Below are 19237 nucleotides of genomic sequence, written 5' to 3'. Positions count from 1 at the left end.
TAAGGGAGTATGGAAATGCATTTGAATCAATAGGATGAAGTTAACAGGATCAAGAACAAATAAAATGAATCAAATGGGATAAAAATGCCAGAGGCAGCGCTAGACTCGGCTGTGCCCCAGGGATCCCTGCTAGAGGAGCAGCGCAGCCAAGTTCAGCCTCGGCCGTTCCTTCCTGGCTTTTTAAAGCTTGGTGGATTTAGGAGCTTTGGGCAGGATTTTTTTTTTCTCCCTGTCAATGATGTCTCAATTGAAATAATGTGTGAGATTCTTGGGTTTGCTCCACACCCACCTGGCACGGCTCAGGGCCTGGCTTCTATTAATGGCAGCTTCCCGTGACCCAGCGGCGCTGCTTTGGCTACCGGGGTGTCCGGAGAGGTGCCTACATGTGAGGTTTGGGTGATGAATTTAAAGCAGCCATGTTTGCAGACCAGGTCCGATGTTTATGTGACAGCCTCTGTCCTGATTCAACAAGCATGCTGACAGCCAGGCTTTGCTCCAAGCATGTGCTTAAATCTCTTTGGCTATCGAGGGCTTTATGCCTGTGCTTTAAGTAAAGCAGGTGCTTTGTGGATCGCGTCCTGCATCCTCTTAGCAGGGTCACCATCTTCTCGAAGATAGTAGGGAGAGGCTGTGGAAGAGACACTCGGGTATTTGCTAGCTGCTTTCCCAACAGTTCCCGCTGTGACTGCTCCTGCCTGGCTCCCACACAACCAAAAACATGAAAATAAAACAAAAAGAAAAAGCATGCAGATATGTTGCGAAGCATCTTTTCTCCCTACCAGCTCCCCAGGCACCTCGCCAGCGGGTGTGGGTTCTGCCTCTCATCGAAGCACAGACGTGATTCACCTTGTTTTATGGGTAACAGGGGTCTTCAGGAGCCAGAACAGCCCCTGGACCCTGCTCACCAGTGGGTGAGTATAGGGACCCCGGGTACCCCAGCTCCTGGAGCATCCCTCTGGCGTCCTGCCCCATGCCAGGATCTGGCCCTGCACTGGAACCTGACTCCAGGGTTCACATTCCCACCCTCCCCAACCCAGCCCAAAGCTGTCACACACTTGGTTGGAAACGTGACCCTCGGGGGGGGCAGAACCCCACTCCCCACCTCTGCTATCTCACGGTGCCCTTGGGGAGCAGCCCCTCGTCCCACTGCCTGGGCTTTGCCACCCAGCTCCCGATCCAAGGCTGGTTTTTGCTTAGCTTAGGGGACTGGATGAGTGCGCCGCCCGAGGCGAGATGGCTGCAGGCCATCTGCTAAAATAGTTGCTTGTCATCATCTCCTTTGTCCGGGCTGCAGGCTGGCATGACCTGTCCCCTCTGCTCCCTCTGAGATCCTTTTACACCCAGCCTTTGAAGGACTGACAGGCAGCGGGACCTTGATCTTTCCTTTCGTCCTCTTCCCCCTGCTTCTCTCCCTTTCCTCTGCCACCTGCTCTGGCTGTTTTCTCCCCGTTCCTTTTGGGGGCTCTTCTTCTCCCTTCCCCATTGTCCCCTTTCTCCCTCCGTGGGTCCTCTCCCTGTCACCCTGGGTGGTTGCAGACCCCTAGGTTAGTTGGGGTGCCCACCCAAACCACCACCACACTCCCCCAAAGAGGGACAGGCTCCAGTGGGACGTGTAGGTTTGCGTGGGTCTCGGTGCAGACCCAGCAGTGACCACAGCCCAGGGAGAGGACATCCTCCAGCACCCTCACCCAGAAGTTCCCACCTCTTCAAGCCCCAGGGTGGGTGGATCGTGTGCCCCCCCCCCCCCTCCCAGGGATCATGCGACTCTCCCAGGGATCATGTGCCCCCCCCGAGAGGCTGATCAAAGCAGCCCCTTCACCCTGGCACCGGGCTGTGCCGAAGCCTCTCTCCGCAGCAGGTTGCCCCAGCAGTCAGGTGGCCAGCGTGGCTGAGCAATTCCTCCCGGGTCAAGGACCTGGCATGGTGGGGATGTCACTTACACCCAGACGTGGATGGCACAGGCCAGCTGGGGGGGATAACTCACCCCAGCGTGCTGAGCCCCTTCCCGAGGTGCTGTGCTCCTGTTCCAGGGGTGCCTGCTGGGTCTGAACCAGGAGCTGCTGCACGTGATGGTGGCCACGCTGGCTCTGACCCCTCCTGGGCTCTGAGCCCCATCCCAGGCCCTGATGCCCGTTGTGTGGAATGGGAACGCATTGCTTTCCAGTGAGAAACGCATTGTTGCACTGAGAATAATTGCCCCGTAATGCCAGCTGCAGGGACCAGAGCATGCATTTCCACGAGGTTACGCTCCTTCCAATCCATCTGCTGTCCCTCTGTCGAGCTCGGATGTCTCCCCTTCTGCCCCGCTCTCCTCTCAGCTTTCAGAGAGGCCCTGGATGTGCATTGAGCCCTTCTGCCACCACCTCCACCGCCCCACAAAGAGATGAAATCTCCTTACAGTCATGGCAGAGCCTTACCATGCTCAACGCTTGCAGGGAGGGGACGGCAGCCACCGTCCCACCCTGCTCCTGTGCCCTTCCCGCATGGCACGGCCACGCAGGGACATCCAGAAGGCGAACACACAGCGCGGGGCCAGGCTGGCAGCAGCAAGCAGGGCAGCTCCAGCCCTCCGCAGGTGCAGGGCTTCGCGGGCAATACAGCTGCACACTCATCTCTCTTACATGCTGGTCCCATTTTCCCGTGTCTCTGCCTTTTTATCCTTGGTGCTTTTGCCTGACGGGTGCCCGGTGAGCAGCAATGCGCTGCCATTTCCAACAGCACCACAACGGGTGCCAGCACAGCGAGGGCTGCAGCCTGGTGGGCTGCTGGGACCAAACCCCAGCGAGGGGCGAGCCCAGGGCACAGCACACTGCAAAACCGAGGGCGGACGGCTGCAGCGAGGCGAGGAAGGGGCTGATTTACACCCCCGCCATCTCCATGCCGCTTCGTTCCAGCAGAGCTGAAGTGCCGGTTGTTCCTGTACTGGGCCCGTCGCGGTGCGAGATCCTGCCAAAGCGTGAGAGGGATGTGCGGTGGAAAGCGTATCAGGGGTGGTATTGTCTACACGCAAATGCTCAACTTTATGTACTTTTAACTAGAGGTGTAACAGATGGTTGCATCTCGGTCCAAGCAGCGGAGAGCCATGCCCATTCCGGCTGGAGCCAATCAATCCCGCCACCCTGGGGAAAACGGCAAGCTGGGTTTGGAAGCGCGGCTGCCAGCAAGCCAGAGGAAGGCTCCACGCAGGCGAACGTGGGCTGCTGCCATGCGAAACCAGGGAAACGGGATGCAAAACCAGGGAAATGGGATGCAGAACCACGCAGGCAGCCAGCAAAGCGCCGCGCCGCTGGCCTTCGTGCGCTCGCCTCCCCTGTCCGGCCGCTGCCCTGCGCTGGCACGGGGAGGGGAAGGCGAAGGGGTTTGCTGGGGAGGGGAGGGCACTTTTGGGGAGATGGGAGGGATGCTGCTCCTCTCCCGTGTGGTGGTGCCGGGGAAGGGGCTGCCTGAGCTGCTGTGCCCTGCTCAGCACCCCCAGCTCAGCCCATGACAGACATGGGGCAGGGGGACACCAGCATGGGCAGGACCAGCCCCAGGCCCTACAAATGGCATCTGCCGTTGGTGTCTGGGGAACTTCGGGGCTGATGGAAGAAGATGTAGGGGTGTCTAAGTCTGGTTAATTCGGGGACATAGTGTAGGGTTTTGGGTATAGGGAGCTGGCACGTGGAGTGAGATTATCCAGTTCTGCTTATGGGAAATGGGGCCCAGAGCTTACAGTCAGGAGATTTTACCGTAACGGCCTTCGGCATAACCAAGAGCAGGAAAAAGAGCCCAAAAAGTAAAGAAACATCACACCGTCCCTGTTTCTCAGGCTCACTGGCTGAAGTGATGGCAGATAGTCACTCACCTCTGGGGCAGGCGTCACGTTTTCCAACAGGACTGAATTCTCCTCATCGTGTGAAGGGCTGGATACATCCACGGTTTCTGCCAGCTCTTCCAGACCCACGTTGTGGGGTGAAACACCTGCATCACACCCTCCCCATGCATTCTTTATATGAAAAGAGAAGGAAAGACAGACTACCAGAGGAACAATTTCCCTGTGCCAGTCACCTCCTGCCAGGGAACCTGCGAGGCTGAAGCACCGCGGGACCAGATGCAGCCGAGCCCACGGGTGGTTTGCGAGGTGCTCAGCAGACACCCGGGTCTGGGAGGTGTCCCAGGGGCTGGGAGTTACAGCAGTGCAGAGCATCAGATCGTGAACTGCAACGGGAGGTCGCAGGGAAAGCAGCGATTTTGTTTAATGGCTTCTGGAGACTGAGGGATTTGGGAAAATCACTGGAATTGCAGGTCCTGGTGGGAAATCCATGCTCCGTTTCAGTGCTGTCAACACCAAGCAGCCAAAAGAGCAGGGAGATAGGTTCAAAATCATGTCTGTTTTATCCTTGTTGCCTGCCCTGGGTGGTTTGACCATAAGCATCAGCTCATCTTCAAGGGTACCTCTCTCCCCACAAAACGTGGGTTAGAAAACCCATCCATGACCACCGAGCTGTCCCCAAGGTTTTGAGCAAAACATGAACAACTTCCAAAAATGCATCAGAGCAGTGAGGCTGGGTGGCCCAAGGAGCCTCCCCAGCAGGGCACAGGGCAGCCCAAGGCTGAAATCTTGAGGACTGCTCACAGGGAGACACCTGCATCAAGGACTTATTCCTGCCCAGCCCTAACGCCTCCCAGAAGCCCTGAAGTTGCATGGCTGAGGTGGAAACGCTTCCCAGCAAGCAGGCAGGGAGACGGCAGGCAGCCTTCTGCAATTAAAATGAAATATTTCAAGCAAATCTGGCTCACTCCTCACTCCTGTCATATACCAAAGCCCTGAGATTGCCTCTCCAGAGGCTCCCTCCTGAGCCTGGTAGGGTTGGTGTCCCCCATAGTGCCATCGAGCCTTTCCCATCACCTCCATGAGGATGGGGGCTCCAGTCTCTTCTGAAGACCCCTTCTCCCTCCCCCCTGCACCTCCTCCTCCTCTCTCATTGTCACATCCACAGGTACCTCTCAGCAGATGTTTGTGATGCTTTTGTGAAATGTTCCCACCTCCCAGAGCCTATGCAGCTCTCTCCTCACAGGTGCTCTTGTCTGGGGAATGCAATATCACAAAGCGATGGCTCTGACTGCAGACATCTCCTCCTCCAGCTCCTCTCCCTATCTGACAGGCAGGGCACCACACCTAGAGACACCAAGAAATGCCTTGGGGAGGCTGAGGACACTTGTCCTTACATATCTGCCATCATTATTCCCAAGGCACGATAATTTTTAACAGCAGCACCTAGAAGTCCCTTGGATATTTCACTTTACACCTGCAAAGCCCTCCCAGCCCTGGGAACGTGGGTACCTGAAGGAGCCACACCTGGCTGAGCAAAGCAGCAAGCCCAGACCCACTCGGGTCCATCCTAGGAGAGTGTGTGAGAGCCTCAGACTCCCTCTGTGCTTTGCCCTGGCACCTCAGGAAACCCTGGAGATTTTGGCCAGCTAGGATGAGCTTTTTTCCTTCTTTCCATCAGCTTCTCCACTGGCTGCTCAGCCCTGAATTACAGGAGAGGCACTGCCCCTGGGTCAGCTCCGTGCTTCCAGAGTTTAGGAATATTTTAGGAATTTAGGAAAATTAGGAATATTAGGAATACCAAGGACTATGGACATCTGTGCTGTCAGGCTAGGGAGAGGGCGAGCAGGGATTAACCGTGTGTTGCCTCTTCCTGAACAAGTGCGAACCGAGTGAAGTTGTCTGGTGGCAGGCTCATAACAAATGAAAGGAAGATCTTATCTGCATAGCTTGTAGATCAGCCGTGAAACTCATTGCCCTGGGATATTGTGGATGCCAAAAGATTATATGGGTTGAACAAGTGGTTAGACACGTTCGTGGAGGAGCAATCTATCTGGGGCTGTAAAACACCCAAGTATCACTTCTCAGGAATCTCTGAACCACGGACTGCTGGGGGCTGATGAAGTATCCCAGGGAAGCACGCCATATACTCGCTAGGGTATGCATTCTGATAATATAATGCACTAATATAACGGCAATAATACACTCCGTAATTGGGTTTTTCCCTCCCTAAGCACACCCTTCCACCAGCCACGGCTGGATTCAGGGTATGGGGCCAGGCAGACCTTGGCCAGACCCCGTATGGCCTCCCCCAGCCTCTCTACACGGCGCTGGCATGGATCAGTGCCACGCCGACTGTCATTAGCGCTCCTGCAAGCACACACCGAGCTGCCTCGGCGCTCTTTAAATGAGACAGGTAAAAATAAAACCTCTGATCCTGAGAGGGTTCGTCAACCTCATCCTGCATCGCAAAGCCCTGCCCATGCAGGGGAAAATCCTGGCGCTGGGCTGCGTGTGACTGAGCTCTGCCTCTGCAAACAGATCTGCCCATCAATCTGCCAGCCGCTGTTGTCTCTGGGTGCGGGTGTCTGCACCTTTCCTGGAAAGTTCTCCATTAGGGGAAAAAACAATCTGGAAGTGGCTTTTTCCTTTCTCAGGAATAGGTTCTTTCCCGTCGCTCACCTACCAAAATCCCTGCCCCCGAAGGTAACCTGGGGATGGGGCTGGATCACGCCCCTCCTGTACCAGGGGGAAGTTTGGGGAAGGAAGGGCAAAACTTCTTCATCCAAATACATCTAATAAAAAACGGGGAAGAGCAATGCTGGAAATATGCTAAGTAAGCAAAAATCTGGCTACCCAGAAGTTTTCCATGAGGCATCAGGAAATCTCTAAATTGCCATGAGTGCCTTATTTAGTGGTGTGTGTGCTTTTTGTCCACACAAGTTCCAGTCACTGCAGCCATCAAACATTTTTTAATAGGAGCATTAACTTAAGAATAGCTAACAGTAATATTCCTAGCTGTGTGGAAACAGCATTTTATTAAATGCTTCACACAGATTTTGTATAATAAAGATGAATATATTATATCCTCTGCCTCCCCCAGAGTGAAACAATAATAGGAAAATAAAAAAAAAAAGCCAATAAAGTGCAACATAAATAGAACATAATGGGACTAGTAGCGAACTGAACTGACTATATAACATCTGCTATTGTTTGCCTGGCAAACGCAAACAAGGGTAGAAACCAAGAAAGATTTTAACAGCCCTAACCTCTTCCCCCCTCTGCCGCAAAGAAAGCAGTGCTGATATCCAAAGCAAATTATTTCAGAGCTGATGGAACAGCACAAGGCACGACTTGCAAATTCATCCTTAACCAAATGTATCAAAATTCCCTCGGTTCCCGTGCACCGGGCAATTTCCACAAGCCTTTTGATGCCAGCCAGTTTACTTGCGGAAATATTCCTGGGTCTGGAGAGTTCTCGATGCAAACATTCATTCATTTAAAAGCTCGGGGGTTTTTTTGCCATGTATTTGCCCCTTGCTGCTCTCCGGTTTCCAGAGCCCGGTCACCCCGTCAGCTGAGCAGAAACAAAGCCATGTGAGCCGGGCAACAAATCGTGCCAATTGAAGAGGTACAGAAAGAGGCGACATTTATGGGCAAGGCCTCAGCTGGCTCCCGTATATCATAACCGGGGAGCGCTTGCCTGCATCCAGGACCTTTGTAGAAATTGGGAGAGCTACGGGATCAAACTGTGAGCAGAGGGGGGAGAAAATAAAAGGAAAAGAAAGGAAGGATTTCTGCCCAGCAGCTCCTTCGCGGGTAGCAATCTGGCCAGCTCACAGGTGCTGGGAACCCAAGGCTTAGCATCTGCAGAATTCAGTCTCTGTTTGTGACCAAACTTAAATCATAGGCATCCTGATACCAGACAGATAACAGAACTGGCTGGAAGCTGGGGGAAGGAGAGAAGAGCTAAATGCCTATAAAAGTCATTTTCTCTTTTATTTGTTATCTTCCTTGTAATGATCACACCATGTTTCCTAGCTATTTTTGCAGTAAGTTGTATGCCGGTCTCAGGAGGCCCCTGGATGACTTATTATTAACGATGTCTTCTTATTATGGATGGTGATTTATTATCAGAATGATTATATTTGTACCGGGTATGCCGTTCTGCTGCCAGCACAAAGCTCTTACCATCTTCAGAGCAAAAGGTCGTGTTCCTGCAGCACTACGTGCCCAGCTCTGAAACTCTGAGCCAGTGGAGCTGCAGATTATGCACACACACGGGGCAAAAGGGCAAAGACCAAAGAAACGAGGAGCCCTGCTGCACCCACAGCACTGCAACTGCTCCACAGCTGGGGGACACTTGGGCACTCCAGGTTTCACTCCTCCTCAGCCTCTCCTGCATCCCCTCTGGGGAGTGAGGTCACCATGTAAGGACCTGTATATATCTAAAAAAAACCACATTGCTGCAATCCGTAGCTTGCATTACCAGTCGACAAGTGTTTAACCTTAGGAAATTGGAGTCACTTTTTTACCCTGCTTGCCTTGGAGGTCTCACACTGCAATGCTCCCAGCAGCTCTAACACGGGACTTGCAGGGCGCAGGAGCCTTTTGACGCCAGCCTCTTGGCTGACACTAAAAGAAGCCGCAGGAGCAGGTAGACGGCTTCCTACGCCGAAAAACACAGGATTTAGGAGCAGCAGAGGGGCTGCTCCTGGCAAATCGCCCCGGGGGTTGGGCCAGCCCCGCGCCCCGGCCGCGCACCCTCTGCGCTCCCCTTCCTCCCTCTAGCGGCTGCTCCCAGCCTCCGCCCCGCGGGTCCGCTGCTCTAGGGCTCCCTTTGCAGCCTCTCTCACAGCCCCTTCGAGACTCACCTCCACTCACACGGGTCTTTCCCGAGGCCTCAGACCCTCCCCGAGGTGAGATGTAAGGGCAGGGTGACGCCCACCCCAGCCCTTCCCCATGCACATCCCCAGCTGCATCACTTCTGCATCACTTTTGGGGCCTCCCTTTATGGGTTTCACTCCCCCTCATTAGCTCTTCCTCGGGACACCAGTGGGTCCTCATTAAGGTGTAGGACTATCAGGTGTGGGGATCCTGACTGCTTGTGTCATATGGAGGCAGAATCCGGGCCCACGTGTTGCTGCATATTTGGCATTAGCCAAGGTCTTCTTTCCGCACCTGTACAAAGCAGCAGAACTAAGGAGACCCCGAGGAGATTTCAAGCAGAAAAATGGGAGAAATCTTGAGGCTGTTCACTACACATGCTTTACTAAGTGCCCAGGAAAAAAAAAAAGAAAAAAGAAAAAAAAAAATCCCAGGCAGTGAAGTTCCACCATTCCAAGTCATCGTTCATCAGCTGGAAAAGAGCCCTGGGTCTCAGGCAGGAGGACGTGGGAATTTGGTGCCACGAGATGTCACAAAGTGACCAGAACAGAGGACAGAGATTGGCCGGACCCTGGCAAGCGCAGAGATGGAATCACTAAAGATGAGGCACTTTTGCAGTGATGTTAAGCCTCGGTGTTCAGAGTTTGAGTCATTTCCTGAAAAGCAGGAGTTAGGGAAATGCCTAATAGCAAAGAGATTTTTTCGCCCCAGCCTGCTTCAGGAAGCTCTTCTCTCCCTCTCGTCCTCATACCGGCAGGCAGCAGTGGAGCCAGGAGGCAGCCCGATCTGACAGCGACGGGTGCAGAAAGCTGACAGCAGCTCTCAGGCAGCACGGAAATGCAGCCACCACCACAGGATGCTGAACGCGCCCGTTGAAGGGGCCGTGCCTGGGCTGAGGAACGCAGCTGAGGCTCCTGGGGCAGAAAGCAGAATAAAATATACCAAGGTACAAAGCATCCCACCAGAGGTGTCTGTCCTGACCGCGGCCAAGCTGGGGAAAGGCAGGTCTGAGATGGGCCTGAGGCAGGATGCAGGGAGCTGCTGGCACTAGAGGGGGGTGCAGCAGAGCCCCGCATCCACAGCGAGGGCTGGGAGAGGGTTGGGGACCGCCTTAGGAACCGCTTAAGACCCCCTATGGTCTGGTCCCAAGGGGGGCAAGGAGAGCAAGCCTAACACAAAGGGATTTTAGGGACAGTCAAGTTTTAATTCCCAGCAGCACTTGTACCACTGGAAGGAAGAGGTGAATCCTGCCCGAAGGAAACCCCACGGGCCCAGCCTGGATTTCCCTTTGCCCCCCAAGCAGGTAAAGGAGAGCCACCTCTGGGCACAGCCGATCCATCGCTCCATCAGGGCCTCCGTGTCCGAACCCCAGAGCTTCAGGGGGGCGAGTGCCTCCCCTGGGAACCATCCCCAACATGTCCCATCAGTGTCCCGGGGAGACGGGGGGCCAGGGTGCAGAGCACCCACTGGGGTGGTGGTGCCTGTGCTGGGGGAGCCCGTAGGGGTCCTACAAGGTAGGATGGGGTAGGATGCAGAAAAGGATGGATGGAGAAATGGGAAAAAATAAAAAAAAAAAAAGGGAGGGAGAGAGTGAGAGAGGGAGGAGCAGCCTCGCAGCACAGAAAGTTGGAAGAGATCACGGCCAAACTCCAGCAGTGCCTCCCGCTCCACATCTTGATACTGCTTTTGCAAGGGAAATATTAGTTTTTAATTAATTTTCTCACTTCGGTTGCTGGAAGAGGAGGAGGGAGGGGGATCACCTTCAAAAAAGAAATACAAATAACTGCTTTAACAGGAAAGTTTTGCTGCTGTAATTTATTGGAAGGCAAAATGAGCTCCGATTACATTATCCACCCGCACTGTGCCGGCAATGCGTACTTCGGATATTGCGCTATAATCCAATGACTGCTCCTGAATTATTAACACCAAGTTGTTATTAGAAGAAGTTGCCTGGCTTATTTCCGCCATTCTCCCCCCCACTCCCTTTATTAAGTTTCAATTGATTCCCCACACCTCCTCCTGCCCCCCAAAAATGAGCCTTCGCCTCCCCGGCTCCTTCAGAGCTGCCACACGTTACTTGCATTTGGCAGCCTGGTGAATTATTCACGCGTGCCGGGAGCGGAGGAGATATTACAGGTCTCGGAGGAGCCAGCACGGCTCGGCTGTCATATCCCCGTGTGGATGCCCCCCTTGTCCCCCCCCCCGTCCAACAAAGTTTTGTCCAGAGTGAAGTTGTGGGGCAGGGGACGTCCTGCGAGCATCCCCTGTGAGCTCCTCGCCCCCGTTTGCTCCCTAACCCAGCCTTGCCTCTCCCGGGATGGAGAAGGGGCATGGAGGGCCCGGGAGCTGCCAAATCTCTGCCGCCCACAGAGCCTGGCACGGCCGGGAGGCCTGAAATGCCCCCGGTGGCTCCGTGCCACCTCCCTGCCCGCCTCCGGCCTCCCTCCTCCTCCTCCTCCTCCGCGGGGGTCCTGCAAATGGTGCTTCTCAGCGTTTAAAAATAAAATAAATAAAATAAAATAAAATAAAATAAAATAAAATAAAATAAAATAAAATAAAATCAAGTTCTCGCCTCTCTCCAACCTGGGACGGGCACGTCCCGGCTGTTCTTCCCCGGGAGCCCACGTCCAGCTGCGTTTCTGGGACTAGAAATTAAAATTCTGGAGTTTAAAAGGATAAAAAAATGCATCGAGCCGCAGGCACTCACGCCTCCATTTCGGGAGTCCCCGCGGCGGCTGCAGAAGGATCCGACCCTGTCCCGGTCCCTGTCCCTGTCCCCACCACCCTAATCTGGGGGGGTCAAAGTCCCCCGAGCCTGGCTGCCCCCTGCAGTGGCTCGGAGGGGCTCTGCACCCCCCCGGGAACCCCGAAAGCCCCCGGCGTGCTTAGGGACCACCCGGCCTTTGGGATGGGGACACCCTCGGGAGTTGCGTTTAGTTTGTGCTTGGGGCCGACTTACTGGGGGGGGGGGGGGGGGGGGGGGTTCCCCTTTTTCCTTCCATCCAGAGCCCAGGCACCCTCCTCCAGGAGCATCCCCCTTACATCGGGGCTCCCCCAAATTCGTTGCCCTTCCCCGACGGCGGCAGGCTGTACGGGCACAGCTGGGGGGGGGGGGGCAAGTCAGGAAAAAACAAATTGTCCCCTTGAGCTGGGGCGGGGGGAAGGGGGGGCGATCCTCCATCCCCACCGGCCCCGGTGCCGCTGGCTGTCCCCGGGAGTTTGCTCGCAAACGAAAAAGCGGGGGCTGCCCCCCGCTGCCCCGGCTTCAGCCGTGGTTTTGGGGCGCTGGGTTTCGTCCCCCCCCCCCCCCAGGGATAAAAGGGGGGCTCGGGTAGGGCCTTCGCCGTGCCTCCGCCGCTTCCCCGAATCCCCGCTGCCCTGGGGAAAACCCCGGTTTCGCTCTTTTTTGGTTGAGGGGGGAGGTTTTTTGGGGAGCTGCGCCCCCCGCCCTCCCGCCCTGCCCCTGGCCCCGTTTCCCCGGCCGGGTGCGGGCGCTTGGGTCAGGTTTATTTTTGGTGCGGCGAAGTTATTTATTATTTTTTTCCCCCGCAAGGGAACGGCTTGCCAGGGGAGGAAGGAGAGGGGCACAGCTCCAAAACGACCTCCGGAGATCGGCTCTGGCGGGGGGCTTCTGCCCAGCCCCGCGGGGCTCCCCGGGGCCCCCCCGGACCCTCCCCGGCAGCGCCGGGACCCGGCGGGCGCCCAGGCGGGGGCGGTTGTTTGCCGGGGGGAGCAAGGAGCCCGTCGGAGGAGAGGAAGGAGGACACCTGTGGCCACCCACGGGGGACACGGGGACATTTACCGGCTGCTCTGCGAGGGAAGGCGAAAGGGACCTCCGGGCTCTCTCCGCCCGCGCGCACTCGCGACCCCAAATCTGGGGAAAGGGGGGGGGGGGCTTTAAGACAAAACCGAGTTAGTTGCCGGGCTCCCCCCGTGCGGGATGCTGTGCCAGGCCCCTGAGCTCGCTGGCAGCTGGAGGGCACGGAGTCTGCTCCTCTCCGAGCCTCTCCCCGGGAGCCGCAACGTGTTTAGGGCACTTCAGGCAGGCAGACATAACTGGGAGCCATGCAAGGCTCAGCTATGCCGGGGAAGGAGGTGTCATTTGTACGCAGTTACTTTGGTGATCAACACTTGAATGATTTATGCCGCCTGCTTTAATTCTATTCCTGTGACATTTTCCTGGACAAAAGCGGGGCCGCACGCAGCCAAACCCGAGCGGCCCCCGGGCTGCCTGCGGGGGGGGGGGGGGGGGGGGGAAGGGGGAAGGACGGTGCCACCACCCCAAAATACGGCTCTGGGGGCGGCGGGGGGGAGACGCCTCCAAAGCTGCCCCCCATAGCCGGAGGGTTTCTTCACGCCCCCAGGTAAGCTTCGGGTTCAGCGGGGGTTTTCTGCGGGAAAGGCCGCTGCTTCGCCCGCTTTTCTTCCCCGGTGGAAGGCGGGGACCCTGCGCGACATTTCCCCGACGGCTCCAGGACCCCCTCCTCCAGCCCCCAGTGCCGCCGTTCCCCCTTCTTTGGGTCCGGCCCCAAACTTTTCTGCGTGCCCCAAGGGGGAATGGGCGCCGGGTCCCCCCTCACAGGAGCTGGAGCTGGTAAACGCGGGGTGAAAAGCTCCGAATGAGGGCGGTTTTCCCCCCAAAACGAACCCAAAACTGGGAGAGAAGAGCCGACGGCTGGGCGGGCAGGAGAAGAGCCCGGCAGGACGCGAAGTTTGGTGGAGGAGTCAGGATCCGACCCCGGGCTGCTCCCGGTGCCCCCTGCTCCCCGGGGCCCTCCGAGGACGGGGAGATGCGATGGGACCCGCCGCGGGGCACCGAGGGTCTCGAATTCGGGGCCGGATGCCAAGAGGGCTGCCAAAACAAAACAAAACAACACAAAACAAAAATTAAGCATCGGAGGGTGCAGAAAGGGGAAGCTGTGCTTTTTCCCTGAGCCAGGGCAGGGGCAACCCAGCCTGCCCCTCCTTTTAGTTTTGCCCCCCCCCCTCGGAGCGCAGATATATAGGGTGTCGGTATAGGGGATGGATGCGCGGGGAGCGAGTTGCAGGGAGCGCAAAGCGCAGGAAACAAACCCAAACGCACCAAAGGCGCCAGCGAGCAGCCCAGAGCACGGCGGAGCGGGGTCGGGGCGACCCCCCCGGGGACAGCCACAGAGCCCCCTTCCCTCTGGGCCCCCCCGGCCCCCCTCTTTCTCAGCGATGTGATATTTTGGGGGTGGCGGGGAGAAGGGCAGGCGCCAGGCCTGGAGCCGCCCGTGCAGGGACTGAGCCCCGCATCGTTGGCACGGACCGGGCGAGGCAAACGAAAACAGCCCCCCCCCGGCCCGGGGAGCCTGTCCTGGGGGTGCTGCCCGCCCCCCCCACGGGCTGTGCCCGCTTTGGTTCCATTGGGAACCAAAAAGCACTGGGGGCACGGAGACCCCTGACCCCCATTCAGGAGGGGAGACGCTTTCTGGAGGGGCTCCGGGAGAAACCCCAAATCTTTGCGGCTCTTCGCCGTCGTTAGCACAGTTTCCCCCCCCTGCCCTGAACGGAGGGGGCTGCTCTCGGGGTGGGGGGGGCGCAAGCTGCGCCCCCGCGCTGCGATCCGCGCTGCGGGGAGGGCGAGCAGCCTGCAGCCTCGGCGCATCCCAAAACGCTCGGCCAACCTGCCCCAAGTCTCACCCAGGAACTGGATTTTTTTGTTGTTTTTCCCCCGTTCTTTCTTTCTTTTTCTTCTTCCTTTTTTTTTTTTTTTTTTTTAATCTTATTTCTGTAATTATAACACCAGCATCCCCGGCTGAGTCCTCAATAAAACCCGGATCCTGACATAAAACGCCACGCTGGAAAATAATGCGAGGGGACACAAGGGAGAGGAGGAAAGTCTCTAATTGGTTAAAATATGTTTAAATCACTTCATAAAACCCAAGCAAAGCGAAGCAAATAATCCACCTAGCAAAGCAAAGAAGCCCGGCGATTTAGAATCAGTGTAATACGCTCCCCCCCGACCGGCTCCCCCCAGCTCCTCGCAGTATTTGATATGATGAATAACCCAATATAGGCCTTTAAAAATAGGTCACTGCATAAAGAGACTCCCAGAGAGCTATAAAAAATGGGAAGAGGGCGCTTTAAGGAGAGAAGCCATTTGCTTCTTTTGTGCTTCTTTGGTACCTAGCGGCCTGGGAGCTGCCGGCCGCTCTCCTCCTGCCACTCGAGGTGAGGAAGGAAAAAGTTGGGGCCGGAGCCGGAGCCGAGCTGAGCCCCTCGGGTCCTCCCCGTCCAGCCGCGGGCCGGCTGCGGGCAGCCCGGCCGGGACCCCCCGCCCACGGAGCCACGCACGTCCCCCCCCCGCCCCGGCCCCGGGCTTTGTCTCCGGCCCCGGTCCGGGTTAGAAGGGGCGATTCTCTCCCCCTCTGCGTGTCCCGGGTTGATTTTCCCCGAGGGTGTGGGCGCCGAGCCCTGCAGCACCCCGCGCCCCCCCCCCCCCCCGCCCCTTCCAACTCCGGAGCCGCCCGAGGGCTGGCACGGGAAGGCCTGGGGCTGGAATCCGGCCCTCTGTGCCCGGGGAGGCCGAGCTGAGCCAAACCGAGCCGAGCCGAGCCGAGCCCAGCCGGGCCGGGCCCACCGCAGCCCCCGCGAACACCGACCCCCGGCGGCAGCAACTTGGAGGGGGCCCGGCCCCGCAACCCCCCCCCCCCCCCCCGGCACAGGGCGCTGGGAAAGAGGAGCACGACAAATTCAGCGGCAATCTTCGGGTTTTATTCGAAAGGAAAGGTCTGCCTTACCTGGAAACACGCATCTCCCCTTCTTCCCCTCATTAAAACACCAAACGGCTCCGGGTAGAGCCCGAGAGAGACATTTTAGACAAACTAGTAGCCGAAATTAAGAAGAGGGAGCAATAGAATAAAAAAATATATATATCGGGAAAAAAAATGAAATAAAAAAGCCGAAAGAAAAAAAAAAAAAAAAAGAAAGAAAGAAAAAAGAAGCCGCCGGATTTTTGTTTTGTTTTGTTTTCGCTTATTATTAATTTTCACTCTACTGTATTATCCTTATGCAATAAAGGCTCCTTTGTAATGTAATTTAAAAATATATATGTCCAAACAAATAGCAGGGCCAGAATATGACAAGTGCATTCAGCATTATAATTCAACTGGGCTCCACCTACATACCGCCTCCTAATTAATGGGTCTCCGAACTTGCAAAAGCCTGCATTGGACAGAGAGAGAGAGAGCGAGAGAGAGAGAGAGAGAGAGAGGGCGAAAAGTGTCATTGAAGATAATTGATTACCTCCCAATCAACAATAACTTGTTAGCAATAGTCAATTACCCCGTCTCTTCTCGCCTCTTTCCCCCCGGTCCGAGGTCTCGGTGCGAGGGCTGTTCTCCCCCTCTTCGAAGTCTTTTTTTTTTCTTTCTTTTTCCTTTTTTATTTTTTTTTTTTTAGTTTTCCTTATTTTGGGGGGCATTCGTTTCGGGGGGGAGGAGGGCAGGGAAAGTGCCGCGATTTGGGGTGTTTCTTAAAATAGCAGCTGGGAAGAGGAAAAGAGAGAAGAGAGAGAGAGAGAAGAGAGAGAGAGAGAGAGACAGAGAGAGAGAGAGAGAGAGAGAGAGAGGGAAAAATCCCCGACCCGAAACCCTGGGACAGGAGGTGCGGCAGGACCACCTCTCGGCGAGGGACCGACGGCAGCTCCGCTCCCGGCCGCCCCGCCGGCCGCCCGACGTGGCTCTCCCCGGGCAGAACCGGGGCTCCTCCGCCGGCCTTGGAGGTGGGCTTCAACTTTTGCTCGCTGCCCTCTCCTCCGCCTCTCCCCCGCGGTCCCGCCGGGGTTTTCTCCCCGCGGCAGCGCATCCCCGCGGCGGGTGGGGAAGGCAGCCCCGCGCGGCCCGGCCCCACCATGACTTCCAAAGAAGAAGCCAAACCTTCGTCGGGGGAAGAACGCCGGAGGAGCCCTCTGGATCACCTCCCCCCGCCGGCCAACTCCAACAAGCCCCTCACCCCCTTCAGCATCGAGGACATCCTCAACAAGCCGTCGGTGCGGAGGAGTTACGCGCTGTGCGGGACTGCCCACCTGCTCTCCGCCGCCGACAAGCACCCCCCGGCCGGGCTGCCCCTCTCCGGCCGGCCGCTGCTCTCCCAAACGTCTCCTCTCTGCGCCCTGGAGGAGCTGGCCAGCAAGACCTTCAAGGGGCTGGAAGTCAGCGTGCTGCAGGCGGCCGAAGGTAAGGAGAAGCGCCCGGGGGTGTCCCCTCGGGGTCGGGGTGGAGGAAAGGTCGGGGGCGCCGTCGGGGATTTGGGGTTTTTCGGCGGAGCGGGGAGGAAGGGAGGATTTGGGCCACGACGGCCGGCTCCGGGGGTGGAGGAGCGGAGGCTGAGCCTCGCCGCCTCCCCACCGAGAGGCAGGGGTCGGGAGGGGAAGGAGCGGAGGGGCGGGGGGGGGGGGGGGTTTGCCGTCGAGGAAAGGGGGCAATGTGGCGGCTCGTCGGCAGGCAGGGACGGGATGACGATCTTCGGGCAGCGGCAGACGCCGAAAAAGCGTCGGAAGTCGCGGACGGCCTTCACCAACCATCAGATCTACGAGCTGGAGAAGAGGTTCCTCTACCAAAAATACCTGTCGCCGGCGGACCGGGACCAGATCGCCCAGCAGCTGGGGCTCACCAACGCCCAGGTCATCACCTGGTTCCAGAACCGCCGCGCCAAGCTCAAACGCGACCTGGAGGAGATGAAGGCCGACGTGGAGTCCGCCAAAAAGCTGGGCCCCAACCCCGCCGTGGACATCGTGGCCCTGGCCGAGCTGGAGCCCAGCACCGAGGGTCGGGGCAAGGCTCGGCCCGGCTCCCCCCCGCCGCCCCCCGCAGCCCGGGAGCCCGGCGCCCCGCCGCCGCCCCGCCCCGCCTCGCCCCCCACGGAGCGGCCCCGCAGCCGCCGGGACAGCGAGGAGGAGGAGGACGAGGAGGAGGAGGACGTGGAGATCGACGTGGATGACTGAGGGGCGGCCGCCGGGCTCCCCCCCGCACCCCACGCCCCCCCCTCGGCCCGCTCCCCCATCCCCGCCCGACGGCTCCAAACCGGCCCCCCCCCCCCCTCCAGCCCGGCCCGGCACGGCTCGGCACGGCTCGGCCCGGCGGCTTCTCCTCCTCGGTCAGAGCAATAAGCAGCAGCAGCCCGGCACACACACACACAAACACACCCCCCCACACCCCCACAGTCACGCGAAAATTAATTTAGGGTAGAGTCGCTATCCCTCCGCCTGTCACATCTTCGGAATGGTGCAATTACGGACGGCTTCTGTATAAATATTTAAACGTATATATTGGATTTTTTTTTCCCCCTTCCCCCACTTTTTTTTCTCTTTTTTTTTTGAGGTTTTCATTATTTTTTTAAAAAAAAAAATATCCATCCGTTGCGATTATTTCGTCCATAAGGGAGACGCGTAACCTTGGAACAAACTCGGCTCCCACCAGATGTCTGGGGGGGCGGCTGTTTCCAAAGACTTCCGAAACGAACCGCTTTAGAGGAGGTTTAAGTTAGGCTTAAAACGGCGACGACACGAAATCAGCCACTTTTCTTTCCCTGCATGTTTCAAATGTGCACGAAGTAATTTTGTTTTTATTTTTTTTTTTCCTTTTAAAAACATTTTTTTTTTCCTTTCGCAATCTTGGGAACTTGGGGATGGGGTATAATGCAAGTTTAAAAATATATACTTTCTTTTTTTCCTAGAGCATAGAGATTTGTCTCCAATGCAATTTCTGCCTCATTTTACCAATTAAAAGCTATTTTTACCATTTTCTGCTATTGTTGTGCTTTTATTAAAAAGCTGCCTTTCGTATTTTTGATATGAAGGTGGTAACAAAAAAAAAAAAAGAAAATTAAAAAAAAATCCTAGAATTATTTTTTACTCTTTTTAGAATTTTTTGCATGCTACGGAAATAAAAAGAACAAATCCCAAGATCAATACATTTAAATATTACGCTATAAATTAAAAATTAAAAAAAAAATGTACAGATTTAAAACCTGTTTTTGTTTGAATTGTACAAATTTTAAAAGGCCTGCTATTTAAGTTCCGGTAGGGACAATGTCGCTTTATTTACTGTCTCTTAGAATTGTACAGATAGCTCTTTTTTCCGATACAATAAAATCTTTACCATTTTAATATACTTTTACCGTCCTTCTTTGTGAACTAACCCCCGGCCCCGGGCCGCGGCCGCCCCCATCCCGTTCGCATTTAAAGTTTCTGCAGCGCAGTTACCTGCGAGGAAATGAGGGGCGAGGAGCACCTGAGCGGGAACTTTAGCACTTTGATATTCCTTTTTGGTTTTAATGTTTTAGTGTCATTCTTTGCCTGGTGGAAGCGCGCGGCCAGGCTGGAGGCGCAGCTGCCTCCCCGGGGCCGGCTTCTAGGGCGGCCGCCCCGCACCTCCGCACCCAACCGGGGGGGAAAAAAGGGGGAAAAGGGATCGAGGGGGGGGGGGCGAGGAAGGAGCTGGGTCCCCTCTGCACAAAAGCAGCTCCGTGTGCGGCCGGGGGGAGCTGCCCACAGCCCGCCGGCCGACACCAACC

At 56.5% G+C, this 19237-nt stretch overlaps 2 protein-coding genes and 1 long non-coding RNA gene across 3 annotated transcripts; 1 reads left to right on the top strand and 2 right to left on the bottom strand.

The window, feature by feature from the left end:
• Positions 1-4203: 4203 nt before the first annotated feature.
• LOC106034850 (uncharacterized) lies at positions 4204-9124 on the bottom strand. Its single transcript, XR_001206395.3, has 3 exons — positions 8686-9124; positions 4984-5158; positions 4204-4317 (listed from the first exon to the last, which is right to left on the bottom strand). It is a non-coding gene; the product is annotated as an uncharacterized lncRNA (long non-coding RNA).
• Positions 9125-12963: 3839 nt separating this feature from the next.
• LBX1 (ladybird homeobox 1) lies at positions 12964-19000 on the top strand. The gene is made up of 3 exons (XM_067000615.1): positions 12964-13062; positions 16206-16899; positions 17167-19000. Exons 2-3 carry the CDS (start codon positions 16575-16577, stop codon positions 17664-17666), a joined length of 825 nt encoding a protein of 274 aa, XP_066856716.1. The 5' UTR covers positions 12964-13062; positions 16206-16574; the 3' UTR covers positions 17667-19000.
• On the bottom strand, positions 13051-15476 carry LOC136791253 (basic salivary proline-rich protein 3-like). Its single transcript, XM_067000616.1, has 4 exons — positions 15463-15476; positions 15303-15391; positions 13782-14357; positions 13051-13550 (listed from the first exon to the last, which is right to left on the bottom strand). Exons 1-4 carry the CDS (start codon positions 15474-15476, stop codon positions 13051-13053), a joined length of 1179 nt encoding a protein of 392 aa, XP_066856717.1.
• Positions 19001-19237: the final 237 nt, after the last annotated feature.

This window comes from Anser cygnoides, chromosome 7 (assembly GCF_040182565.1).
Source record: "Anser cygnoides isolate HZ-2024a breed goose chromosome 7, Taihu_goose_T2T_genome, whole genome shotgun sequence".
Classification (NCBI taxonomy): Eukaryota; Metazoa; Chordata; class Aves; order Anseriformes; family Anatidae; genus Anser; species Anser cygnoides.
The sequence above is the reverse complement of the archived record's forward strand: the minus strand, read 5'-3'. Positions and strand labels throughout refer to the sequence as shown.